Raw genomic sequence first — 27,302 nt, 5'->3', positions numbered from 1 at the left:
TGATTTTATTTTGGTCTTGCAGGTGGAATGTGTTGGAAGTGTGGACAGCGGTCTGACTACCATGAGCTGGAGTCCTGACCAAGAGCTTGTTTTGCTTGTAACAGGTATCAACAACAGCCTGTAAGGTTTCTGCCTTCAGGAGTGAAACTCACTACAGCCAAAATGTAAACCACAGTTAAGTTTAAGACAAAAGAAGCAAACCACAAAGTTATGAAATTGGGACTAAGATGTAAAGAGAGGGGGGAAAAAAACCACCTAATCCTATATGTGAGATTTAATTTCATGATCCGTGAGGTGGTTTGATGATCCAGGCAGAAGCTATTAAAGCCCAAAAAGCTGAGTTTCATACAGCAGCAAATAGTCTTTCACATCTTCCGAGGAAGTATATTTGATCTTGCCTCTAAAACATTAAGCATCATGCTTTATAATCCCATTTGATTTCTTAGCAACAGAAACTCCTTGTTGTTTGGTAGAAAATATGTGTGTCACAAGCTCAGCATAGCTATGGATATGTCTCACGTGGAAAATAAAAGTTAACCTTAAGCAAAACAGAATCACAGAATGTCCGAGATTGAAAGGGTGCTCTGGAGATCATCTGTTCTAAACCTCCTGCTCAGATTAGGTCACCTGGAACAAGCTGCTGGGGACCATGCTCAGTTGGGTTTTGCATGTCTCCAAGGAGACCCCACGGCCTCTTGTGCGTTCCACATTCCTGTCTGTGACCGCTTTCACCATAAAGAGGAGATGTTACTTTTCGTTTTAAAGGAATTTGCGGTGTTTTAGTTGTTGCCCCTTGCCTCTTGTGCTGTCACTCAGCACCACTAACAATCTGTCTCTGTGTCCTTTATTGCACCCAGTCTCCCACATACGATACTTATACACACTGATGACATTTCCTCTGAGTCTTCTCTCCAGAGTGATCTGACTTCTCCCAGCCCCTCCTCACGTGACACACTCCCCAAACCCTTAATCATCTGTGTGATCCCTTGCTGGACTCACTCCAGTATGTCCTTGTCTGTCTCGTACTGAGGAGCCCAAAACTGAAGCCAGCGTTCCACATAGGTCTCAACAGTACTGAGCAAAGCAGAACAATCATCTCCCTGCTGGCGACACTCCTGATGCAGCCCAGTTTGCTGCTGGCCGTGTGTGCAGCAGGGGCGTACTGCTGGCTCACCTTCTGCTGGCTTGGTGTCCTGCAGCAAACACGGGTCATTTTTTTGCCAAGTTGCTTTTCAGCCACTTGATTCCCAGTGTGTCCTAGTGCTTGAGGATAGTATTTTCCTAGTGCAGGACATGGCTTTTTCCCTTGTTGAGCATTATGAGGTTCCTGACAACCCATCTCACCTACATGATGGCCTTCTAGTGTACCTGCTGCTGCTTCCAGTTTTGTATCATGGACAAACTTGCTGGGGCGCTCATTCTCCAGGTCATAAATGAAGAAGTTAAATGTTGGCCCTAGTGTCCGGGGGCATGCCACTGGTAACCTCAAACTGGGCTTTTGACTGCTGACAGCAAGCTTTTGAGCTTGACAGTTCATCTGGTTTTGAGTCCATTTTACTGTCTTTTATCTATCCCATCCTTCATGAGTTTGTCTGTGATTACATTATGAGGGATGGTGTCAAAAGCCTTATTAGAATCAAGATAAATGACTTCCAGTGGTCTCCCCGTATCCACAAGTTAGTTATCTCATTCTAGAAAGCTATCGGGATGGTCAGGTATGATTTTCCCATCATAAATCCATGCTGACCGTTCCAAATCACCTTTTTACCCTTCATATCTCAAGTGACAATGTTTTAAGAGTACTAGGTATGTGTTTTGAAGGTGGAAAGAACTTTTTAAGCTTTGCCCAGGAAGCATGTCTTTTTAGAGAAAGACTTGAAAGTGTTCTGTTCCAGTTGGAGATTTTTCTATAGTCACATCCATGACACAACAGTAGGACAACAAAGGATAACTGAGTTTTTCCTTGCTGGAGATGCCTTTACCAACACTATATTAAATGTCTGCCCTGCAGGTCAGCAAACACTCATCATGATGACAAGGGATTTTGAACCAATTACTGAGAAGCAAATCCATCAGGATGAGTTTGGGGAAGGTGAGAGGTGCACTGAAATGAAGTTATTCAAACTGATGTCACTGGTGTCTTGTAAGCATGTAGAAAATAAAGAAATAGAGGTAAGCGCATACAGAGCACCAGGAGACATTTTGGACTCTAATGCTGCTGAGCAGCTGAAGGGGAATGCCAGTATCTTACCTGTCAGTGTAAATTCAGCTAAATTCCATATACTAGAGGCCTTTCTGGTCTATGTAAATTTCCTGCAGGTTTTTAGAATTAAACCTGAGTGGAAGATGGAGGTCACTTGGAGCTGTGCTTATTTTTGCCATACTCTGGAGTAGTGCTGTAAATCTTCCACTAAAATTATTGTTTCTTTCTCAGGAAAGTTTGTTGCTCTTGGCTGGGGTAGAAAGGAAACACAGTTCCATGGATCGGAAGGAAAACAGGCAGCACAGCGCAAACAGACGGTATGAGACTAGTTCTCTCACGTTGGGCCCATGCTGTCTCTGCGAAAATATGTATTAGAGAGTTTTTGTCATTCCTGTGGTTCCAGTTTGCCACCACCTTTCTGGTAGTTGTCCTCTTAGGCTGCTTCTGTTTGTTCCTGTTGTTATCCAAACCCAGCATTTTTATCCTTGTAATTCACGACAGCAGCTGGGAGTCCTTAGGACTGTTCATGCAGAGCTCAAAGCAGGAAGATGTGCAAGTGCTAGTGCTTGCAGAGTTAAAGTCACTCTCAAATCAGCATGATTTTGCTGAATTTGCTGAATATGTGTTCTATACCTAAGTGTTCATACGACCAAGAGAAACAGCACACGGTTTGTCTGAAGGGAGCAGAAGTCACAGTAGTTTGAACTCTCAGAAGGCAAGTGGAAGGACTTGGGCTACTGAGCATCACCAGTCGTGTGAAACTGCTGCACATTTTAGCTCTTTACTCCTTTGACACTTCCTTGTTTGGGTCTTGTTTTCTCTGCTTTTTAATTGGTGAAAAGTCAAGTACCTAAAAACACACTGCCGCTGAGTTTTTCTTCTTGTCTCTTAAGTTTCAAAATCAAAACTGTTTTTTGGCGGGTTAGAGTGCTAATACCTGAAATGTGGCCTGTTGCAGCTTTAGTGTTAGGAGAGACATAACTAGGCTTGGCTGTATCTGGGAAAATATGTATAGTTTGACAAAGTTAAGCCTTTGAACAACTGCCTCCATATTATATTCTGTTGGGTTTTTTTGCTGTGGTGGTCTGCAAAGAACCTGTTTGCCTTGAAGAACACTGCTTCTCATCCCAGCATGTGTCTGCCATACAGACTGACTGCACGCCATGACTTTCTCACCTTCCTCCTTCTGAGGGGTCGGGACTCAAGGCATCAGTCATGAACAAAGCCTGATTCACCCTCATGTCCAGCTTGTGCACAGCAGGTCTCTAATCAGACGTCTGTGTGGAGGGGAGGGATAGGATGTGATAATGTGAGTAGGTGTCAATTATGTGCACTTGCAAAAGGAGCAGAATGAATTTACAGTTTTAATTCTGGTATTTCCTAAAATAACATTCTGAATAATGAATTTTTAACTTTGCAGCCTTTGGATTTTCTAGTGGATTGATTTCATGCCAAGGCTCTTGAAAGGGTTGGTTTAGCAATGCCGTTTGTTTAGATAAGGATAGCAGTTGTCTTCCTAAGCTTTGTTGCAACTTTCTTTTGTGTGACTTCAGGAGGTGTCACCTACTTCAGCCTGGGATGACGGCAGGCCTCGGGTGACGTGGAGAGGAGATGGGCAGGTTGTTGCAGTGAGTGCTGTCTGTCCAGAGACAGGTATGGGACCAAAGTTCTTTGAAATACCAACATGTGTGAGAGGCTTCTTAAACAGGAAGTTGGCAAGAACTGGCCAGTGTTTGTGATTTCTTGGACAAACGAGGATGAGTTGTGCTAGTTGATTACTCTTTTTGCTGTTTTGGTGTTCTCAGAGGCATTTTATCTACACGATCTTTTGAACGTTTTCTCTGCAGCTTAGTTTTCAGTCCAGTGAGAAGCCAGGAGAGTTTACTACTGAGTAGTTACCATCTGAACTGCTGCTTCCACCGGTGTTAAATTGCCACTTGATGGCATGAATCTGTTGGAGTTGCCAGACCTGCTGTCCCTCATACTAGCAGTCTGGTATTGCACTTTTATTCAAATACTGCTAATACTTTCCCTAGGTTTTGCCCTAAAGCCAAAGAGGTAGTAAGCACATACATTTCTTGTCAGACTGTAATTAATGTCTTCTAAAGTAAATATTACTGAGCAGTTTAAATGTATTGGTTGACAGACTGAAGTGCACCAAACTGCGCTGCTCTTCGACTAGTTTATGTTTTTACCTTCAGTGCTGCAGATTAAAGAGGGTCTTGCATTTATAGGAAAATTTTAGCATTTCTGTGTTGAAAGTTGGAGAGGGAAATGGCTGAGAGTGAGCTACACCAGACTGGAATTTCTACTCAGTTCCTTTAGAGTCACTCAGTTACTACGGGAGAGTAAGTTCTTACCTTCTAAGGTGTCCAAGAGAAATCTTTTTTATGTGTGTGCATCAAAGTTTGCACTCCTACTCTCATAAAATTAGGGAAGTCTCTTCCTGGTGCTTTCTTATGCCTTTGTCTCATTGCTCTCTCAACCTGTAGGTGCTCGGAAGGTCCGAGTATGGAACAGGGAACTTGTGCTGCAGTCAACAAGTGAGCCGATCTCAGGATTAGAACAAGCGCTGTCCTGGAAGTGAGTAGCAAAGCAATTCACGTGCTGGCAGCAGAGTGTTGCTTTTTATTCCCTGCTCACAGTCATTGATCAGCATCAGTTTAATTTCTCAAACTTGAGAACTTGATTTCCCAAAACTTGAAGAAAGCTTCCTTCTGATCCAGTGTGAGGAAGAGTAGCCCGTTAAACCCTGAAGAGCTTAATACTTGTATTACATGTGGGAAGAAAAGGACAAGTGATTTTTGATTCAGCTCTGTAAATAGGTACCTTACAGGACTCTTTGCCAGTGCTGCATTTACTTGCTTACCTGAGGATGCCATGACCCCTGGAAAATGCACGTGCTGGACCTGTGGCTTTCAACAATACTGAGGAAACACATCCTCTGCTCCCCCTTTCTTCATGTCTCTGGAGAAGAGGAGAGATGATTGGTGTTTACAATGACAGCTTGTGATTATGTGAGCAACCACGTTTTATTTGTCTCTGTTTTTTAAGGCCCTCTGGAAACCTAATAGCATCTACGCAAGAAAAACCCAACAGACATGATGTGGTTTTCTTGGAGAAGAATGGACTTCTGCATGGGGAGTTTACTCTCCCATTCAAGAAGGGGCAGGTCAAAGTAAGTGCTGTGTCTGGGCTTCTTTGATTAGAGTGTCATGGAGAGGAGGACTAGTTATTTTCTGGATTCTAGGAGAAAGTTTTTAACTTGGAGCTAGTCCTAATGGAAAAGGTGACCTGAAAAGAGAATGGTGAAGAAGCTTGTAGGGAAGATGCAATGCCCTCTGCAGGCCTGAAGTGCAGAAACAAGTACAGGGGAACTGCAGCCCTGGGTTGCTTTTGGCCCCTGTATATTTTGTACCAGGCAAATGCTTCTAAAAATCCTGTCAGGATGTCAGCTGTTACAAGAATGAGGTGAAATACATTATCCCAAATATGAGGAGTGAGAAGCTGTTGCTAGGTTATTACCCCAGCTTCAGCCTTTGTATGCTGGGATTTCATGTTTATGGTATTGCCTCTTCAGCAGTGTGGAACTACTGTGACAGGTTTTGCTTCAGAATGCTTTGCCTCAGCTGTCAGGAGCTTAGCAATACACAAGGGCTTTGTCAGACATCGCTGAAAATAAGAGAAACTCATGGACTTGCAAACGAGTTGGGAGCATACCCATGCTATGTAGAAGCAACAATATCAGTAAGAGCTGTGTTTATTTCTGCAGGTTAATGAGCTGCTTTGGAATGCAGATTCTACGGTCCTGGCTATATGGCTGGAAGACCTGAAGGTGGAAAATTCCAACCCAAACAGTTACGGTGAGAGCACTACGTAAGGCTCAGGCTCAAAGCATCTTCCAGGCTGCTGTCACTGGAAGTATGGTATTAGTGGAATGCTGAAGATGTGAGCCCTTTGTAAAATGTGGATGCTCAAAAGGGGAGCTTGGAGAATCCTAGGATTGATTCTTTTGCCCGAGGTCTTGTTTTCTTGTGTTGGATGTTGTATGACACAGCCCATGGCCTGAAGGCTGGAACTATTATTTGCATTGCACTTGACCCAGCCCTAGAAGAGCAGTGGTGGTGGAGAAAGGATGTGAAATGAGTCTCAATTAGTAAACGCTAGTAACCATTTGTTTTTCTGTAGTTCAGCTGTGGACCACAGGCAACTATCACTGGTACCTGAAGCAAAGTCTACATTTTGGTAGCTTGGAGGAAAATCAGTTGGTGTCACTGCTGTGGGACCGAGAGAACCCATATAGACTGCATATACTGTGCCAGGGTTGGCATTACCTCTCGTATGACTGGCATTGGACCACAGACCGTGGGATGGGAGACAATAGCCAGCATGTGGCAAACGTGGCTGTCATAGATGGAGGTAAGCAGTGGGACTGCTTTGCATCTGTAGGGTCAGAAGAGGTGGTGGAGCCGTTTGGAGGCAAATTGGATGGGATTGTGGTAGTTCTGTTAATGGCTGTTGCTACAGGACTGTTAGTGAAGGGCACCTTGTAGCTGATGGAAGTTTCAGAGGTAGTTCCATGGAGTTAACTGTTAAGGGCACAGCAACTGTATTTTCCTGTAACATTGTTCCTGCTTTCATTGAAGAACCTAACAGGAGCTTCAGTAGCATTTGGACTGAGTTACAGCTTGGGGTTTTTTTTCTGTTTTCTTCCGCAGATAAAGTGCTTGTCACAGCATTTCAGCATGCTGTGGTGCCTCCACCCATGTGTACCTATGAGCTCCAGCTTCAAAAGGCAGTTAATCAAGTTACATTTCACACAGATCCCAAGCGTAGTGGAGACATGGCTGTCCTGGATGCTGACAACAAGATTTCTGTGTACAGATATGGTGAGAGTGTGTTGCACTGGCTTGGTAAAGGAAACCCTCTGTCCCTGAGAGCAGTATCCTGGGAGGCTAGTAGGGTGACGGTCACTCAAGCATTTAGTAGTCAAGACCAAGATATATCTGGTTCAGCTGTGGGTTCAAGCTCAGTTCTCTCATCTCCAGTAGTTTGGGTGTCACAGGAGTGTTCTAGTGGTGCGTTGGCTTTGTAGTAAAGCAGCGTTCGACGCTTGGCTGTGCGCTTGTGCAAGTAATATCCCCCTGCCTAGCTTTGGCCTGAGTGGAGTGCAGCAAGTGGGATCTTGTATAATCTGTTCTGATGGCATGTTGCTGTTTGGCACTGGAAATGTCTGGGAATAGCTACCTAAGGTCTGCCTGAGGCACCCAGTGCTTCCCAAAGCAGTCCCATATACAGCGTAGTACTCTGCGTGCTGTGAGACAAGAGACTGTTGCTGCTGTCTCTTGAGCTTTGTTGTGTGACATTACGAGGTTACTGTCCCTGAGGGTGAGTGTTACGTGTTGGCTGTACATGTAGGGATGGTATTTTCTAACTTTTGTAGTAGCTCCCTGTGGCATCTACTTTTTGATAAGAACAAAGATGGAAGGGGCTCTGGTGACAGGATCTCTAAAACTCTGCTATGTTCTGTGTTGCTAGGACAGAGCACAGTGAATGTCTCCACTGTCAGGTTTGGAGCTGTGGGTGGAAATGGATTTAAAGCCACTGTGGAAACACCATCCTTGGATAAAACCTACAGGTAATAGTCTAAAAATAGTAAAACTGTAGTGAGGAGAAAAGGGTGGTGCCTGGCTGGGTGTTTTAGTGGTCACAGCGCTGACCACGTGCCTCAAGATTGTGAAGAGGTTGTCAGATAACATGGTTTCATTGTGCTGACACTTGTGGCTGCCACTAGCGCTGAGGATTGGGCATCACAGTGGGCAGCTTATCCTGAAAAGCACCCTTGACTGAGGTCTTGATCCAGTGGGAGTGGTGACTGGCAGTGACGGCACTGAGAAACCTTTTCCTGTGCCTGGTGCTCTTGGTGTTGTGGTGCTGCATTTTGTGTTCCTTCTCACAGTCCCAAAGGAATGTCTGTGCAGTGCCCAGGTCTTTGATCATGGCACATTGAGCAACAGAGATGCTTGCATGGCATGGACAGTAAAAAAAACACCGTGCTGTACCATTTGTTCTACACCATATAGCAGTACTGCCTAAGGGAAACAGATGTAGCTTCCTAGGTCTCATCCTTCACCTCCAGCCCAGACTGTGGCAGGATTCATGCTTTGAATCAGTGTATGTGTGTGTGTGCGCGCAGTGGAGCCCTCATTCACAGCCGTGCTGTGTGTCTGAACAGCCAGGCTGTGCGTAGGAAGACCTTCACCTCTCCAGTGAGGTGGGCTACTGAAATCACGTTCTGTTTACTTCCCAGTCTCTCTTATTTTGTGACAGAGTTGATGTGTGCAGCGACAGCAATGAAGTGATGAATCCTCTGGGGCTCCGATTTCTCACCTGGCTGCCAGATGACAGCTTTCTGGTGGTTGGGCAGGGCCAGCATGCTGATCAGTCTGTGCTTCACCATCTGACGGCAGTGCCTCACTTGGCTGGACCTCAAGAAGAGCGCTTGACCTTACGGTACTAGAGATCTGTCAGTTGCAGGAGAAGCCTGAGAGTGCCTCTGTGCAGAGCCTAGAACCAATTAAGACTCCCAGTAGACAGGAGACTGTGGTTTGGGGAATTGGGCTCTCTTTCTGTGGGAGAACCAAACAGCTCGTGCTGGTCAGCATTTGGCTGTAGTCGTGATGTGTGACACAACCTCAAAAGCTGGTGTGTGCTGGCAGGTTCTGTGTCAGCACAGGAGAGCTCTGTTCCTTTGTCTGAATTCCAGGCCCTGCTAAGTGTTTGAATTCCTCCATCCTACCTGTTGCCCATCATTATTAAGGTCCAGAAGGGCACTGGTAGCACTTGCTACTCCTCTCCTCCTCCTCACCTGCTAGGCTTTGTGGCATTATTTAATATAAGCCCAGATGACAGAAGAAGGCCACCTGGGGTACAGAAATCTGCTTCTCAGAGGGATCTGGAGAGCTGCCTTCTGCAGCACTTGCATAGCAAAGACAGAGGCTGACTTGCGTTTGAACTGTAGGTTAGAACAAGAGAAGTGTGTGCTTGGCAGAGTGCAGTAAGTATGCACACAGTGGTGACTGGCACGGTTAGGCAAACACCTGTTGGCTGTAGCTGATGGTGCTTTGTGATGCCAGTGTCAGCTCATGTAGGTGTGCGAAGACTGCAGAACATAGACATGTGAGCAAGGTATCTGCTCGTGCTGGATATGTGCATCCTTCCGTCTGGCCACAAGCCAGGCAGGATCCCCAGTGTCCAGTGTTCTGTGTCTTCTGTGTCTTGCTCCAGGTTGTCTGTGCCTGTGGATGGAGAAGCGATCAGCCTGTGCTGCAGCCCAGTGACCAGAACGGTCGCTCTACAGCTGGCTGATAGACGGATCATGAAATACCTATGGGGTAAGCTGGGCCCTGTTAAAGTACATGGTCTAAGGTCTAGGTATTGGAGATTTCTTAGAAGGTTTAACAACATCTTTTAGGGACTTGGGTGTCTTTTGCTGGTAGTTGCCTTTTTTGCTCCCTCTTCTTCACATAATGGTCCAAAATTAGTGATTTGTGTCAGAAAGCAGTTAACGACATTGAGAATGATAGTTGAGACTTTGATTTGAAAAGAAGGTGACTGGTTTAGTGATTTCAGAAGTGCTGACTGAATGCCATGTCCTTGGCACCTCCCTTGTTCCACAGCGGAATAAAGGTGCTCTTGAGTCCCTAGAAAGTACCACCTTCTTGTCTGCTGTGTCCTGGACTTGTATGTTGTCTCGGTCAAGACAGTGTAGCTTATTCCCAGCCCTAGTTTTCTGGAGATAGAATATATTGTTGCAATATCTGAGTCCTAGATTGGCTGTAACACAGTTTGATCTTCTTTGCTCTTCAGACGCTTCTACTCCAGTCCTTGAGCCCTGGCGGACCAGCAGTGGCTCTGCTGTTCAGTTCCCCTACCCTTGCGTGCAGACTTCTATCACCAGGATCAGTGGAGAAGTAAGTAAAACTGTGAGCAGATTTAATTCCCTGCTTAGCTGTTCACTGTGTCAGATGTGCACCATGGTTCTTTGCCCAGGTCCGATGATAACATCTTAATGGCATTTCTCATAAGGCCCTATGCAGAGCTGAGAACATATTTTTCTGTGTCTTCTAGAGCATTTCTGATGGCTTGCAGTTAACCCTCAGGCTCCGCATTCCATGAATACAGCGAATGTCATTGAAGAGAAATTTCCAGCAGTCACTGCGCTATGCTTTTTTTAAAACAGCATTTGGCTCTGTTTTACCTGAGCTTATCCTGTTAAAAAATATGATTGCACTGAGTTACTGCAGATCTCCTACTACTGGGGTTTCGTGTTGGTTTCTTGATAGATAGAACAGCTTAGGGTTGTGCTGGTGGCTTCAGAGGTTTGTTGTTTTGCTCTGCTCTTTATTCGTGCTTTTCCTCTAACATGTTGGACCAAATTCTGCTGAATAAAAAACATAGGTTATGTGGCATGGTTTCTGCCTGTGTTTCGTTGCTGTGCAGTTTATGTTACAGAGTAGGCCAAGCTGGGTTTCCAGCCAGAAGTTTTTTAAGCTTCTTTTAAGCAATTAACATGAGATAACTCTGCACCTAGTTGTAAGCCCAGTGCTACTTAGTGTAGTGAAGCAGTGGAGGTTGTGACACTGATAGCTTGTACTTCTATTTGCAGGAGGTGATCCTGGGCCTCACAGATCGATGCCGATTTTTTGTTAATGATACTGAGGTACCAGATTTTTTGCCTTTTGTTACATTTTCTTCTACCAAAGGCAGCTTTCCTGTTCCATTTTACACAGCAATAAAATTAATTTTTCTACAGGTTGCTTCCAGCATCACCTCGTTTGCAACATACAATGAGTTTTTGTTGGTGACAACTAACTCCCACACCTGCCAGTGCTTCTGCCTGAGGAACATAACAGTGAAAGGTAAATGCCAGCTCAAGCTGCTTGTTGCTGGCAGGTCACAGCCATTGTCTTGGAACCACAAGATGTCCCCATTTTTCACATCCAAACCTGCTGTATCTGTCACTCAGAGCGACTACTTAAGAGACAGAAGAAGAGAGCTGCTTTCCAAAATCTGTCACAGAGCGAGGAGCACAGGAATCTAACTGCGTATCACAGGCTCCTCCCAGGAAGCAGGATTTGTGCCGTAGTGGTTGTCCCTTCACTTTGTCAGTGGTTTAGCCCTCCATTCTCTTCCTCGCTTCCAAGTCCAAGAAAAAGAAAGGGATGTGTGCTGTTTGAGTGTGTGTGGTAGAGAAGGGATCCTGTGTCGAGTTTCTGGTGGTATCTGGCTGTGACAGTGTGAGGACCCTGGGAAAGGCAGGAGGACAGGTTATTGGTCCTTCCCATCTTTCAGTGCTCCTCTCTCTGGTCTGTTGAGCTTTCACAGATGGCACAACTCTGCGTGGTGTGCAGCAGTGCATATTCACGCTAAGAGGATCCTCTTCCTTTCTGGAACTGTTGAAGATTGCTGATGTATTGCTGAGTCAGTTGATCCAGTGTGACCTTGCAAGGCCACACAGGAAAGCCCCACTGGGGCACTGAGCTGGGTGTGCCATGCGTGCTGACCAATGTTCTGTCTTCAGCCCTTCAGGCTGGCTTGAGCACTGTTGCTGCACCCAACAGCGAGACCCTGCGCAAGGTGGAGCGAGGCTCGCGTATCGTCACCGTTGTGCCCCAGGACACAAAGGTTGTGCTGCAGGTTGGTGCGCTGTGTGTGTCTCCTGAGCTCTGCTGTTAGGGTGGGCTGGAGGCTGTCTCAGTGGGCAGCTGGTGAACCTGCAGGCGTTGTGTACAGTGCCTCAGAGCTGTTGCCCTGTACTGCTGCAGCACACTGCCTCAAAAGTCGGCTGCCTGGCTGGTTTTGGAGGGGTTTTGAGCATGCCTCTGTAGGAGTTAGGTTCATCACACAAGCTGGGTACCTACAGAACTGGAAAGGGTTGTACAAATTCCTAGTGGCTGAGGTAGCGTCATGCTACATACTATGTGGCCTCTAACGGTGAATCTCAGACTCACCTGTCGGTACTTGCTGCATTTGCTAGCAGCCCTCCATTAGCCTTGTCACTAAGTGTGTCTAAAGTGCTGAGCTCACTCTTCGGAACCAGAAGAGGCTCACGGGATGGAGAAGAATGTTGTATGAGAAGTACCTCTAGAGGTGTGTAGCCCAACATCCTTCTCAAAGCAAGACTGACCTGAAAGCTTTATCAGCTTGCTCTGAGTCTTACGCGGTTGAGAGGAGTCCAGCTTCACGAGGAAGGAGTGTTTCTGAGCTGAGAGAATTCTCAGATATTTTTCCACAGTCGTGGAAGTGAACAGGCCCATGCACCTGCAAATAGCAGACAGGCCTAGAAGATGGGCCAGTCCTCACTTTGCCTTCAGTGTAGACAGAACAATTACAAATACATAATTGTGTGGGTCTTGTATTATAGATGCCAAGAGGAAATCTGGAGACTGTTCACCACCGAGCTTTGGTTCTTGCGCAGATACGGAAGTGGCTGGACAGGTAAGTGACACTGGTGTATTCTGCTCTTCCCTCCACTCGAGTGAGCTGTTACCAGGCTGACCGGCCTGGTTTTGTTGTGCTAGAGAAGGGCGGGAGGCCAAAATCAAAGGAATTGACTCAATCATTGGAATGAAACTGCTCCTGAGACTACCAGCTAGAAGTCCAACTTTCAGCAGTCCCAGATGCCTCTCGCTTCATCCCTGAAGGGCTTGCACCTGTCCTGAGGCTGTGTGGGTGGGAGAAGTCTATCTGCTTCATTCTCAATCACTTCTTGTGAGGAAAGGGTGGAGGAACTGGGGCTCTGCAGCTTGGAGAAGAGGAGGCTGAGGGGTGACCTCATAAATGTTTATAAATGCGTCAAGGGGGAGTGTCAGGAGGATGGAGCCAGGCTCTGCTCAGGGACGTCCAGTGACAGGACAAGGGGCAATGGGTACAGGCTGGAGCACAGGAGGTTCCACAAAAATACTAGGAAAAACTTTTTCCCTGTGAGGGTCACAGAGCGCTGGCCCAGGCTGCCCAGGGAGGGTGTGGAGTCTCCTGCTCTGGAGACATTCAAACCCTGCCTGGACGCGTCCCTGTGTGACCTGCTGTAGGGGATCCTGCTCTAGCAGGGGGGCTGGACTGGATGATCTCTAGAGGTCTCTTCCAACCCCTGACATTCTGTGATTCTGTGATTCGTGATAAAGCTTGCTGCGTTCCATGTTTGGTTTGCTTGATTTTCAGTGAATTTTTCTGAAACAGAAGTTGGTCCATTAGATTGAAATGTAGTTCTCTGCCTTAAGAGAGGAAAAGAAAGGCCTGTATTGCTTCCTCAACCTGGCATACTGGTCTGCCGTGCTGCAGAGACTGACAATGGATAGGATTGACCTTGCACATTTTTTCTGGAAGGCAGTCTGCATGGCGTTTCTCTTCCCGGGGATGTGTGCTTACCTCTAGCCAGTTGCCTTTATTTGCACATATTGCCCCTATCCAGTGTGTAACCTCTCCTACTTGACTCATTCCTCCAGGCTTATGTTCAGAGAAGCATTCCAGTGTATGAGGAAGCTGCGAATCAACCTCAATCTCCTCTATGACCACAATCCCAGGGCAAGTATACCTGGTTCTGTTGTGTTGTTTTCCATATACATCTAGCCTGGAATCCGTGGACATGGAACAGTGGACTCAAAAGGTGCTGCTGTCACTTCTGCTTTCAGCAGAGGTGGCCACTCTGCACTGCTGCATCCTCATGCACGCAGCTCAGCTTCAGCATTTCCTTCATCTTGCACGTTCAGATAAGATCTTTGTGTTTGTTGTACTTAATGTTCAGAATAACAGTAGTAGCACTCTTGTTCATTTCAGGTATTTCTGGAAAATGCAGAAACCTTTATCAGGCAAATAGATTCTGTGAACTGGATCAACTTGTTTTTCACAGAACTGAAGTGAGTATAATTCTGCATGGAAGCAGGCATGTAATCAATGATGGTACATTATTTTGTCGAAATATTGGCAGCTTTTCAATGTGGGTGCAAGCATCCAGTCAGATGGCATGTTTGATCATAAGGATTTGAGTAGTTTCAGGGACAGTCAGTGTGCCTTGTTGGAAGTAAAAGCTTGCAGGCAGCCTTAGATTTTCTCCAACAAGGGATCTTGTACATCATCCAGCAAGGGTTCAGGTACATCTTCTGACTGCTGTCTTCTGGTTTGCTGTAAAGGGGTAAATATGAACAGAAAGTTGTTTCGCTCATAAAGAGGAGCAAAACGTCACTGCTTATCCGAAGTCTGAGGCCAAGATGCTTGGATTCCCAAATCACATCTCCTGACTTCTTTCTCAGAGGTTGAGTGACAAGAGGCTGTAGGACATTAGCTTCAGGACTTCTTAAGGTTGATGAAGTAAATAGTTGTTTTGGAGCTATGAATAAGCTTTTCTCTTACATTTTCACTTTTGACCTGACCTTAAATCTTTGCCTAGAAGTGAAAGCAAATGGCTTAATTTTCAGAAATGCTCTTCTCAGCATCCTCATAGTGCATTCAGTAGAAGGCAGCTGTATATTGCAGCTCTTACCTTCTTATTTATTTGTGCAACTGAAGTAGTTGTTCTGACCAGTTATTTCTTTTTCAATGCCTCTTTTGGCTGATAATCAGTTGGGACGGATGAGATGTTGGAGAGCTTTCTGGTGGTGTGGCAGATCATGTGTCAGTACTGAATGATGTGAGCTATTTTGTTAAGTAGTTATCTTCTGCATGCATTTGTGTTTCTCAGTGTTACTGTCTTTGTGCTGGGCTGCATGGTAGACCATGACAGTATTTGTGGTATCTGTTTTTATTTAGAGAAGAAGATTTCACAAAGAGCATGTACCCATCCCTGAACGGCAGCAGTAATGCTCAGCCACGCTGGCATCCTGATCAGAAAAAAGTAAACCTCATATGTGATGTTTTGAGAGTTGCCATGGAACACATTGACCCTCAAAAGTGAGTATTTTCTTATTGTAAGTGAAGGAACCATTAGAGAGATTTCTAGTAATTTGCAGAAAGCAAAGCTGCCCTTAACATCAGTAGCTTTACTTGAGATCCTCTGGGGTGAACTGTAGCCATAGCTTCCCTCTGCTGAGGATGGCTGTCCCGAAAACCACATCGTCTACTAATTCCGCAAACAGCAAACCAACTTTTTACTACACAAATTAAAGTGATAGATGCAGGTTGTTCATAAGGATTTAAGAAATACACACAGTTTAAGAACATTCTGTGTGGCATAAGGGACAGAGAGATGAGCAAAATGGTCATCTTGGGGAGATGCTGGCTTTTTGGAGCAGCTGACTGCTGTTCCATTTGAGACTGAATTACTTCTGTAAGTCTTCAACTACTGATTACCTTTTGGGTAACCATTCTCCTTGGACACATCAACACCAGACAAGTATAAAGGGTAGGAAGGTAGGATAATAACAGTGAAACAGTAGATAGAGGAGCAACAGATGGTGGATTGCTGCTGAAGTCCAAAAATTTTAGACACTTTTCAGCAAACAGTTTTGGGAAAGAAAGCATGCCCTGAGCTTGGGAAAGCTATTTTGAATTAGTATGTGTGAAGTGCTTTCCTTTTATAAAAAAAGACCATTTTCCTGCCAAATTTGATCTGGAAAACTGTGTCTGGCTATCTGAGCTTTCAGAGGGAGGTATTCTCTCTCCATTCCACTGGTAAGGAAGCTCATTCTACTCAAAACACGCTTCTTGTGATGTGTTTAGGGAGACATTCGGAGTAGAAATGTACCTTTTGGTATATGCTGTTCTTTTGCCATTTTTCCTGCCTGCCTTGAAAAAGATTGAAATACGTGAATAGTTTTGGTGTGTTTTTTTTAAATAAAAGGTAAACTAGAACTTGCACAAACTGTGCTGTAATAGGAATAAGGAGTAGCACTCCTGCCTTCTCAGTTTTTCATTTACTGCTTCTGTTTTCTTCAGATACTGCCTGTCGATACTCACAGCACATGTGAAGAAAAGTCCTCCAGAACTGGAAGCTGCTCTCCAGAAGGTTCATGATCTTAGAGGTATCAGAAACTGTGAAGTTTTGATAATGGGTGGTCTGCAGGAGTTTCACTGTTAGCATGGTTCACCTCGAAAATTATTTTAAGATGGCTGTTGATGGAGTCAGCCAGGGAACAGAAACGCGCTTGTGACTAGCTGTGTGTTAGCGAACAGAAGCCTCTCAGCTAACATCAGCAGATGGCGTTGTAGTGTTGGAGCTGTGTTCTCTTTCCGGTTAGAACTTCGATTCTCGCAGCGTGTCCTAGGAGGTTCCCGTTCTGGGTCACGGTGTCTCAAACTGGCAAACTTTTGCTTTTATTCTGTACTGGTACTTCTGAGTGGTCACTGTTGCACACTGAACAAGTCACTGCTCTTGCAAGACAGAATGAGCCCTTGGTTTGGTGATCCAGATGTCAGGAATGTGCTTCATAATGCGTCCCTCCCTCAGAGTGGGGTTCCCCTGTGGATGTTGTCACTGGTTGTGTGCTGCTTTTTCTTGTTACAGAAAGTGTTGCTCCAGATGTGAAAGCTGTGGGTGCAGAAGAAGCGCTGAAGTACCTGCTTTTCCTTGTGGATGTCAATGAATTGTACGATTATTCCTTGGGGACGTACGACTTTGATTTAGTCATCATGGTGGCAGAAAAGTCTCAAAAGGTCTTGGCTTTTAGTTCCAGTCAGGGAACTATTTTTCTGCTTTCCCAAAGGTTCCTTGGGATCAGCCCACATGTTTTGTTAGTCTTAGCTCTCTTCCCAGGCAGAATTCCAGTTGCTCAGGAGTTCTGCATGTGCTTGGGATGATGCTGGGAAGGTGGCACGTCTCTGCATCCCTTAGCGCTTCTTGAGCACAGCTTTGGTAACTCGCTCGTGCTCAAGGTGGAACAGGGTCTTAGAGAGCAGCACAGCAAAGCAGTGCTGGGGAAGAGAGAAACTGTCCTCTCAAGTGTGGTGACTGCACAGCTTGTGTTTCCAGTTCTCTATCTTCTGATTGTTGCTTATGTGACCGTGGCCGTGATAATAGCATGTAACTTCCAGTAGGTTTAATTTGAAATCTCTGAACGGAAATGCCCATTAGGATCTTCAGAGCTTCCTAATGTTACAGCAAAGCCTGCTGCCCATAAATTCAAACACCATACTCATGTTCAGAGGTTTTATTACCTTTGGTGATCAGCTTTACAGCTGCAAATTTATGTGTGGTAATAGCTAATAGAAAACACCATTTGGTATGATACATAGCTTTGAATTTTGAATGTCACCAGCCTTTAGATACTGCTGACGTCCGTGTTGGAGCCTGGTAATTTAAGTCAGTCATTCCTAACAAGAGTGCGTATAAAGAATTGATTCTTCAAGATAGCTTACTTTTTTTTAAAAAAAAAAAAAAAGCCTTTTTAATACGTTATCATAGAATCATACTATCATTAAAGTTGGAATAGACCTCTAAGATCATCTAGTCCAGCTGCCTACCCAGCACTGTCATGACCACTAAACCATTATGCAGTTTCAAGTGTCAGACTGTCTTTTGGTGAAGATGAGGGCAAATAAGGATTTTGCCAGATTAGCTCAACTGCAATTCTTACTATTCTTTGCAGGACCCGAAAGAATACTTGCCTTTCTTAAATACCCTCCAGAAAATGGAAACCAATTATCAGCGATACACAATAGACAGACACCTGAAGAGATACACAAAAGCTCTTGGGCACCTCAGCAAATGCGGTAGGTGCCTCACGCATCCTGCTTCTGTACAGTTCTGCAGTGGAACATTTTGGAGAGCATTTGCGGGGAAATAATTGAAGAAAGTGAGACTGCAAACAGTCCATCTTCCCTCCTGGTTAACTTAATTCCGCTATGTGTTTTTTTGTAATGTGGCTTGGCACGGTGAGAATGGCTACTGCTCCATCCTCATGAAGCACAAGTCTTGTTTTGTTCCTTTTGCAAGTGACTTGTCCCCAGCTAATATTGCAGGCAAAAGCAAAGGAAACCTCAAGGAAGCAAACACCTTGATTTTACAGTAGCAGAATAGATGCTTTTGTGCTTTTCCACCCACCTCTAGTTGCTTCTTAATGCAATGAACCCAGACGGGCTGGGAGCCATGAGAACCATGTACTTTCTCTTTTATTGCTAAAAAATAAATAAATATATTTCTGTAGGTCCTGACCACTTCTCTGAATTTCTGAATTTGGTGAAGGATCAGAATCAGTATTGTGAAGCCTTGAAGCTGTATCCCTCTAGCACTCAGGAGTACAAGGTGCGTAAGCACGGGACACTGCAGCATGCCAGCTTTTTATTCTGTCAGACTTGTGTCGGTGAGTCCTCAGCATCTAGAGTGAGGGCAGGAAGGAGGCAGCAGTTCCTTGGTTCAGGTTCTGTAGGTCGTTGCTGTTCCTGTGTTGTCTGACACGCTCCTCTGAGATAGCAGCTGGAGTCACTCTCGGCGCTGACCCCCTGAGGTTTGGTCCTTGAAGACTCCTTTGCTGGCTCTTATTTCGTTGATCCTGTGACCAGGAAAGCACCCGTGAGTCCAGTTCCCGCTGCACTGTCTCGTGATGTGTTGGAGAACTCTTGTTACCACAGAAAGACTTTTCTTTCTGTTATGGCCTTTGTGATGCCAGCTTTCTGTCTGGCACCTGCAGGTTGTGTGGGGAGACTTTGTTATTCTTAAACTGTTCTAAAGATTGCTAGAGAGCTTGGGGCACTTGCAGATGTGGTGTTTTCTAGCATACTACTGTCCCTTGCTGGTTTCAGTATTACTGAAGAACTTAAGCTTGCCCAACGCTGAGGTAAAATTTAAATGAATGCATTTAATACAATTTAATTTAGATATTGTAAATACACAACACACAAGCTGTTGTAGACAAAGAGGGGAAATACAGAAGCTTGGTCTGTTTACAACATGGGGAAGGCAGAAAGGACTCTTTTCTCATGAAGCAGGTCTGTTCATGACTTTGGCTCGCTAGGAATCTTTCTTTACTCCTGTATTCTTCTGGTCAAACCCGCCTGTCCCTTCTTGATGGAGATTGTGAGCTTTGGATAGTGTAGTGATAGCTCAGTATGTTTATTCACAGCAGCTTGTGGCTAAAGAGTTGCAAGGTTTTTATCCTCCCTTGTGCCAGGGTTTGACTCTTGGAGTAAGTTGGTTCAGGAAGACATTCTAACAAAAACTGCTTGTGTGAGTGAGGGAGAAGGTACTGGTTTCCTGCAGTATGGAGTTTACCCAGCGTTTGGCTTGCAGGGTGAGGTACCTCCCCGTGTCTCTTGCTTTAGTTTTGTTAAGTATCCTCCAAGTGATAATTGTCAGCCCTTGTCTTGATACAAAGTTTGAAATGAGGTAGGAGCGTTGTGCCTGGAGGTTCCTTGGGAGAGGGAGAAATAGGCTTTTGTTGATCAGCACTTGATTTTTGCTAATGGAGGACTGCTACTGATGCTACAGCTGATTTCTTACTTCTCTTTTGTACCTTTCTTGCAGGATATCAGTGATGCATATGGGGAGTACTTGATTCAGAAGCAGCTCTATGAACAGGCTGCATTGATATTTGCTCGTGCTGACATCTTGGCAAAAGCACTTGATGCTTTTCAGAACAGTGGCAGCTGGCAGCAAGCCCTGTGCATGGCAACACGGCTTGGTTACACGCAGGATCAGCTGTCCAGCCTAGCAAGGAGCATGGCAGGTAGGCCACGAGGAGATAAAGTGTGCAGAGCACACTTTATTTTTGGTTCGTTTTTATTTGTCATTAGTGAAAACCTCAGTGTTTGGTGGTGTTCTTCTTAAAGGGAAAATGAAGACCCCATGTTTTGCAAAGTTTTATGCAATTGCAGGTCACCCTTGTTTCTCAAAGGAACAGAAAGATGCTGGAGCTGAGCTGGTGGACACCCAGGGATTGCCAAGCCAGCTGTGGCCCTGGCTGCCCCATGCTGACTTGCTTCTTGCACTTCTTCCTTGCAAGCTGTTGCTGAACTGTGGTTCCAAATTGCCTCATTGGTTATCCTCAGGGAATGGAGATTCTTTGAAGTGTTTGACATGACGGAGGCCTCTAGACATTATGGACAGGAAGTACCATGCCTAGTTTTAGACCTTAAAGGCTGTTGGAGAATTCAGAGCTGCGTCTTCATGTTTTCTCCTTAAAGCCTGCTGGCACCTAGGACCAACTGGTACAGATAAGGCTGTGTGTCGTCCTCCTGCAGGGAAAAAAAGGTAGCTGGTCTCAGAATTTATGCTTACTAGGACATACCAGACTGCAGATGTGAGATAGGTTGTGGACTTGCCATATATTTCAGCAAGAAAAATGGAGCCTCATCCTGACATCTGCCTTAGTCAGAGGCAGAGTTTATGAAGGGCTCACTTAACCGGGTGGGAATATGGCTTCTGGGAGTGTAGTCTTCCAGAGCTGCATGTTCCAGTATTTTGTTTTTCTGCCACTTAATGCAATTTGGATCCTTCATGTCTTGCCTTTTATACTTTCTCTGGTGCTTTTCTTAAATAACAGCTGTAATTCGGTGAAATGAGCAGACAGGATCTGTCTTGGATTAAATTGTTTTGTTTGGGTAATTTCTTAGGATTTTCTTCTGGTATTTTGTATCACTTGCATTACATCCTAGCATACTAACCAGTGCCAAAGCTGGTTCTGACTTGTAGGGGACTGGGAGCCCTGAGTCCCACAAGCTTGATGGTTGCAGTACTTACCAAGAGACAGCAAGGCTGTGATACACTGAAGCTTTCAAGAGAGATTTCCTTTTGTACATCCTGGCCCCCTCCACTTTAGAGACTCTTCACTATTTATTTCTCAGACTGGGGAGAAAACATTCTCCATCTGGCCGTGAGGGACATGCATCAGCAATTTCACAAGCAGCTAGCTGATGCTGTTGCAAGTTAATGAATTCTTGGCATCAGGCAGCCTTTCTTTTTACCAGGCAGATTGATTAAGGGTGAGCAGGTTAAGAAGTGCCTCAGCGAGTGAGATTTTCCTCTACCTTGTAGTTTTGTGGTACAAAACCCAGCTGTTTCTGAAAAGCTGAACTCCACCTTTTCTTGTAGGAAAACTTGTTGAACAGAGAAAGCACAGAGAGGCAGCTGTACTCCTGGAGCAATACGCTCAGGTAATGTAATCACCCTTGTGTCTGTGCCCCAGTAATATTTTATGTCAAAGAGATATGCCATCTGCTGTCCCTCTATTCTCCTGGGCCGTGTATTACTCCGTGCATGCTGACAGCAAGAGAGTCTGTGCCTGGGCTCTCCTGGGGAGGGCAGAGCATGTCCAGGCGATGCAGCATGAGGATGAACGCTGCATCCCTGCGTTTTTCCACTCGTGAAGCTGCCTCTGCTTTGGTATGAAAAGCTTTTGTCTCAAAGAGCTGCAGCTCTATCAGAGCGCTGGGGTAAGGAAGACAGAGCTCAAGAGGGATTTCCCCTCAGGCTGGGAGAAGTAACTTGGGTTTTGGGGATTTTTTAATGTCAGCACTTCAGAGTACCTGGCACAGTAGGATTTTCCTGTCCTGACTGTGTACAAACGCGCATCTGAATTGGTGCTACCTGAACGTGTATTACTGGCATCAGTAGCAGTACATGGTGGTTCTTTACTTTTAGGACTATGAAGAGGCCATTCTTCTGCTCTTAGAAGGTGCTCTCTGGGAAGAGGCTTTAAGACTGGTAAGACATTTCAAGAGCACAGGAACCTGAGTGAAAATATTTCTTTAGAATGCAAGAAAAGAGGGGTGAGTTCCGGGTTACGTCCTTAAGTAGTACCTTGTTTCCTTTCCCTGATCCAGATTCACAAGTATGGTAGACTGGATATCTTGGAGACCAACTTCAAACCTGCTATTCTGGAAGGTAAATCTGTACAAGAATCTGAGGCTTCTCTGTGCTTTAGAGGATGAAGATCTTTACTAGGTCTGTGGGCAGTTACAACACTCCAGTACTGGAAGCTGTATGGAAGGATGCCTTGATTCTGCCTAACTGATGCTGCCAAGTTAGTTGCATTTGGCTCTGCTCAATGCAGCTTGAAGCCCTGCAGTGTCATCGGCTGTTTTTAGCCTAGTCAAGCTCATTTTGAGTTTTTCAAGACCTCACAGTCACAGGCTGTAAAGGGGTCTGTGTCTGTGTGTCTATGAACAAGCAGGACTGTCCTTGTTCCAGACTGCACGTATCGGCAGACCTACAGAGTACAAACGTGTCTGACTGTCCTGTAAGGCTCTGTGAGTAGTCTTTGAAAAATGTGAATTGATAGCTGTATTATTCCTTCCATCCAGGATGTGGTAGTTGATTACTCTTGGTTGTTTTTCCTCGTCATGCCATGGACAGTAGGCTTTATGAGTGTTTTCTCTAAGTTGAACCTAAATAATATAGAGAAATCTGACTACAGAGCTTTCTGCTCTTCCTGTATGAGAAACAGACTCTCGCTCTAGAAAATGCTTGTCTGCCAGGTTAATTCACTCTGCATCCAGGTGTGTCTTGTTTGGTGGGCTCATGTGTTACACACTTTGAATTTCCTTCCACGTCAGTCCTTTTCTCTGCTGTACACCTGGCTTCTGAGCTCGTCGAAGGACTGTGCTCCTTCAGACTTCTTACGTAAAAAATACTTTCCTGTTTCTCTTACACAAGTGTTCATATTCTGATTTTTATATTGAGCAGCTCAGAAAAGTCAGCTGATGTTCCTAGATTCTCAGAAAACAGCGTTTCTTCGCTATAAGAGTCGCCTGCAAGTTGTCCGAGAGCTGAAAGAGAAGGCTTGTGAGAGTCTGCAGGGTTGGTATTGAAATACATATGACTTCATATGACTTTCTCCTGCATAACTAACTGTGATCACCTTTTTCTTTGTGGTTTCCATTTGCCTCGGTGGAGCTGTGCTCACCTCCTGTTCCCGTGAACAGCGTTCTCCTCAGTCCCTCCTCACACCGTACTTGGGACTGCGATTGTTTGGCCTTTCTTATTCTGTACAGACAGCTTTATTTTCAGTGTTACCTGTGTCACAGCTTTCATGGAATTGAAATGCACCTGAAGCTCTTCAGAATGACACATCCTTGTCTCCACAGTGCCAGCTTGGCTGGGTCTGGCAGTGCTCAGCACGTCCTCTGTGCTCAGTACCTATCAGGCATATTCACCTGCCAGCTCACACAGGCCTGGGGAAGTTTTCTGAAAGCAGAATGCTTTGTCGTGATCCAGATTTGCTGCACTGAAATCGTCATCTCTCTGACTGTGCTGTTTAATATCATAGCAATCCCCAGCCGGGTAGGGCAGTGATGTTCTCACAGTAGTTGTTTTTTCCTCTCTGCTGGCTAATTGGGGCTGAGTCGTAAAGGCTCTAAAGCACCAGCAGGAAGAATGAATCTGCCCAGGCTGCTTCTCTGGGAAGCAACACGGATTACCCAGAGAGAAACCTTCGGAATAACTGTGACCTTTTTTCCATACTGTGACAGTTAACATGTTTTGCAGATTATGAAATGCCAAATGGCCCAGAGTTGGATCTTTTCTCTGAAACCAGCAGTGTTGTGACAGCCAGCGACATGAACAGCAAATATTCGCACAGCAATTCAAGAATATCGGCGTAGGTATCTGCCTTCAAATTAGGTAGTGGCTCCGTGGCATCAGCATTTGGGAGGGCAGCTTGCTCATGTTCAGTGTACACATCTTTGAAGCTGCGCATGCCTTGAGGCTGCTTTAATGACAGGCATTTCCTGGTTATTTTGGTTATCTTACTGGGAAAGAGAAAGCAGAAAATGCCAGAAGCTGCTAGTGCAGCAGGAGCTGAGCGCCCAGAAGAGGAGCTGTGAACACAGACTTTGGGCAAGAGCTGTCTCTGTAGATGTCGGGCAGGTTGCCAGAAGAGCTGGCGGTAGGAAGCCTGGCACAGAATACAGGCAGAGCACCTCCAGCAGTAGCAGCTTCTGCTCTTTGTCCTGGGTTTTGCACTTGCTGGGTGGGAGTTGCTACTAAATCCTGTACTGATGTGTTCCCTCAGTGGGTGTCTGTGGTACTTCTGAGTGCGGGCTGCAGTGTGGGATGAGATGTGTTAGAGGCCGTTGTAGTCTGCGGGACTGCTTTGGAATTCCCCAGCTGAAGTGTGGAAAAATACAGTTGTGGGAGACGTGTGAATTTTTTAAGGCTCTTTCTGTGGCCCAGATGAAAAGAGGAACAGAATGCAACCTCAGTATTCGGCATACCCATGTCAGTGTGCTGATCATTTCAAGATATTTTGCAACTAGTACTGGCCTATGATTAGAAGTTGCTTTCCTGTGATAATGGGCAGGAGCAGAGCCCTGTTACTGCAGAACTTGTGGTGATAGCAGACATGAAAATGTGCACAGGCAAGCACAGACCTTGGCACCAAATTCTTTTAACTGGAGCTCAGGTTTGCTGAATAGTGGCTACTGCCAAACACCTTACTCTGCTTTGTGCTTAAAGCAATGCTTTAACCTCACTGGAACACAGGGACACGCTTTTTGTAGTAGAGAAGCAGCCCAGCTACTGACTGTGTTTCATATTGCAAAGGCTATCGAGTAGCATTGAAAACCTTGACATACATAAGCTCAGTGGAGAGAGTAAGGAGTCGGGTAACAAGTTCCATGCGTTGCTGTTCCTTCTGGCTGACCTTGTTACAGCTGCAGTTTTTAAGCACCCTCCTTTTCAGGCGATCCTCAAAGAACCGGCGCAAGGCTGAGCGCAAGAGATACAGCTTGAAGGAGGGGAGTCCTTTTGAAGATCTGGCCCTTCTGGAAGTCCTGGGAGGAAATGTTCGTGTTGTTGAGGCTGTGAAGGGTAGGACACTTGAGGATCTCAATCCACTCCGTGCCCCCTCTTGTTCTTAATGGGTATGCTGGTGAGAGAAGCTGCCTGGTCCATAAGACCCACCTGGATTTGACCTTGATTTAGTTCATCTGCCTCTGTGCCTGGAAGAACATGAATTCTCCACACTTGAAGTTTGGGAGCAGAGAACTGACGCCTTCTCAGAGCTGTGACAGAATTGTCTCACATTTGTAGTCGGGCACTGCAGTGGCTGAGAAGGGACAGAACCAGTTCTGATTTGCTGCTCCCCTTCCCTGTACCCTGATACCAGAGAAATACAGTGGTTTATTTAGCATACTGGTGTTAATTGCTTTTGCTTGTGCTTCTGTTCCATCCTGCAGGAGACGTACACATCCTTCTGAAGCAGTTGGTGCTGTTTGGTTGTGATGAGCAGGCTGGGGCACTGCAGCAAGCGCTGGAAGACGTTTTGCAGTTGATGGAGACCTCGATCCCGGAAATCTGGACTCCAGACCTACAACAGAGCTCTGTAAATCCGGTCTGTGCTCATCAGCAATGCCCATCACACCCGCTATATAATACCAAGTATTCAGCAGTGTTCTGCAATATCTCCAGCAAAGACCCTGGAATCCCTCCCTGGCTTTCCAGATCTGGTTGTTTTTGTTTCTTTTTCCCTTGTAGACACCAAATAGATACCCTGTGCAATCCCTGCCGAGTTGGTAAACTTTAGATGTGTGCAACCAGTATAGCCTGCTGCGTCCCTTGCACTGAATGCCACGTTGCGTGTGATGAGGTCTCTGTGTTAACTTTTCTGAGGCATAACTGGGCTTTAATCACATATTCCTGGTCACTTTGTGCTGTGAGGTCTCGTATAGGCAGCTGCCTCTGCTTTTGGAGGCTTAACAGCAGAGTTTTCTTTCTTGGTATGCCTGTTCTTAGCCTTGCTTTGGGTGGATTGGAACATGGGTTTTGCTTCTTCATACAGGTCCTGGGGCCGAATTCAACTGCAAACAGCATTATGGCTGCCTATCAGCAGAAGAGGATGATGACTCCTGTTGTACAAGGTTAGTCAAGGCTCTGGTTTCGGTGTGCATGTGAAATGTCAGTGAGGTCAGTGGGCTTTGAGGCTTTCCAAGCGTTGCTACCTGCCAACAGTTGTAGCCTTTATTCAGTTGTAGGTTCTCTTTATTGTGTACCCTCCTGCCTTCTGGCAAGTGAGCAGCCTTCTTAATAAGGTTTTATTTGCTCTGAAGTCCTGTGCTAAAACTACTGTCTGAGTTGTGCTCCTGGCTTCCTGTGTGTGTAGTGTGTGTGGTGAGGGAATTGGAAACCTGTTTCCTTAGGGAATGTGGTAGATAATTCTGCTGGCACCTGCACGCTCTATTTTTCTGTCTGGCTTTGGCAGCCAGGCCAGGCTGCAGCCTCTCATGGTGCTTTGCCATCTTGAAGTCCCTGCAGCTAATACAGACCTAAGGCTGAGAAACCTAGCAAGGGTTGGTCCCACCTCACCTCTGTCTTCCTTCTCCCCTGCTAGTCCTGGAATCACCTGGAGAAATCCTTTAATAAACCTCTAGATGCAGCATGCCTATTGCCTCTTGCCAGGGCTGGCTCCAGATAAAACCTTGTGCCTGTTGCTTACACTAAACAGAGCCAGAGCTGGCTGTCGTGTGTGATGTTCCCGTTGTTGGTGAATGGACAGAGTTGTTCCTAACTGCCATTGACTGTTGCCTCCTCGTTCTGAATGGTAACACCTAATGGAGAGGGGATGGATTTGTAAGCAGTTCTGCAGGGGTGCTCCTCTGTGCAGGCTGGTGGCCAGTCACTGAAGGAAAATGCTAAGTGTTAGAGACTTCTCAGTGTCCTTTGATGTAAAGAAAAGTAAACTAAATACCTGACATGACCTGAAGTAACCATGTTGCTGTTACCCTCTGTTCTGACATTTGTCCTGTTTGTCTTTTAGATCCAGAATTACTTATACCCCCAAAATTCAATAAAAACCTACAGTGGAAACTGCATCTTCTCCAGTAACTAAAAGCTGAGGAAGCCTAGTGGACGCTGAGCTGTACCTTTCCATATAATTTCATTACATCTTTACAGAAAACATTGTTGTCCTGTCATTTCTGCTACACTGTGCAAGTGAAGGGTCCCTCCATCTGATGCTGCTGTGACCTCTGTGGCATCAGGCTAATGGGAACAGCCACTCGTGTCCCCTGCAGAGGTGGTTTGTGAGCTTGAGGAGTAGCGCGGTGTGCAGCTCTGAATGCTGCTGGTTGAATCCCATGTCTGCCAGCACTCTTCCCGCCCTTCTGGATGAATCAATGCCACCACTCTTGGACGGGCTATTTTCTCTGCCATCACTCCCTCTCACGGATGTTA

At 45.7% G+C, this 27,302-nt stretch overlaps 1 protein-coding gene across 1 annotated transcript; it reads left to right on the top strand.

Annotated features, from left to right (window-relative positions):
- IKBKAP (inhibitor of kappa light polypeptide gene enhancer in B-cells, kinase complex-associated protein) lies at nt 1-27,035 on the top strand (the record flags this gene model as incomplete). Its single annotated transcript, XM_009875018.1, has 34 exons — nt 1-104; nt 2,012-2,092; nt 2,435-2,520; nt 3,757-3,856; nt 4,696-4,786; nt 5,258-5,381; nt 5,976-6,066; nt 6,392-6,622; nt 6,922-7,092; nt 7,742-7,841; nt 8,534-8,716; nt 9,491-9,597; nt 10,073-10,176; nt 10,872-10,925; nt 11,019-11,124; nt 11,787-11,902; nt 12,630-12,703; nt 13,711-13,789; nt 14,042-14,121; nt 15,011-15,151; nt 16,136-16,221; nt 16,704-16,852; nt 17,785-17,908; nt 18,343-18,440; nt 19,659-19,860; nt 21,225-21,286; nt 21,774-21,836; nt 21,956-22,016; nt 22,818-22,931; nt 23,619-23,730; nt 24,814-24,941; nt 25,310-25,464; nt 25,912-25,990; nt 26,887-27,035. Coding segments are annotated over 34 exons (3,724 nt in total), but the record flags the coding sequence as incomplete, so codon positions are not given.
- Nucleotides 27,036-27,302: the final 267 nt, after the last annotated feature.

The sequence above is a fragment of the Apaloderma vittatum genome, unplaced genomic scaffold (genome assembly GCF_000703405.1).
Source record: "Apaloderma vittatum isolate BGI_N311 unplaced genomic scaffold, ASM70340v1 scaffold2658, whole genome shotgun sequence".
NCBI lineage: Eukaryota > Metazoa > Chordata > Aves > Trogoniformes > Trogonidae > Apaloderma > Apaloderma vittatum.
The sequence above is the reverse complement of the archived record's forward strand: the minus strand, read 5'-3'. Positions and strand labels throughout refer to the sequence as shown.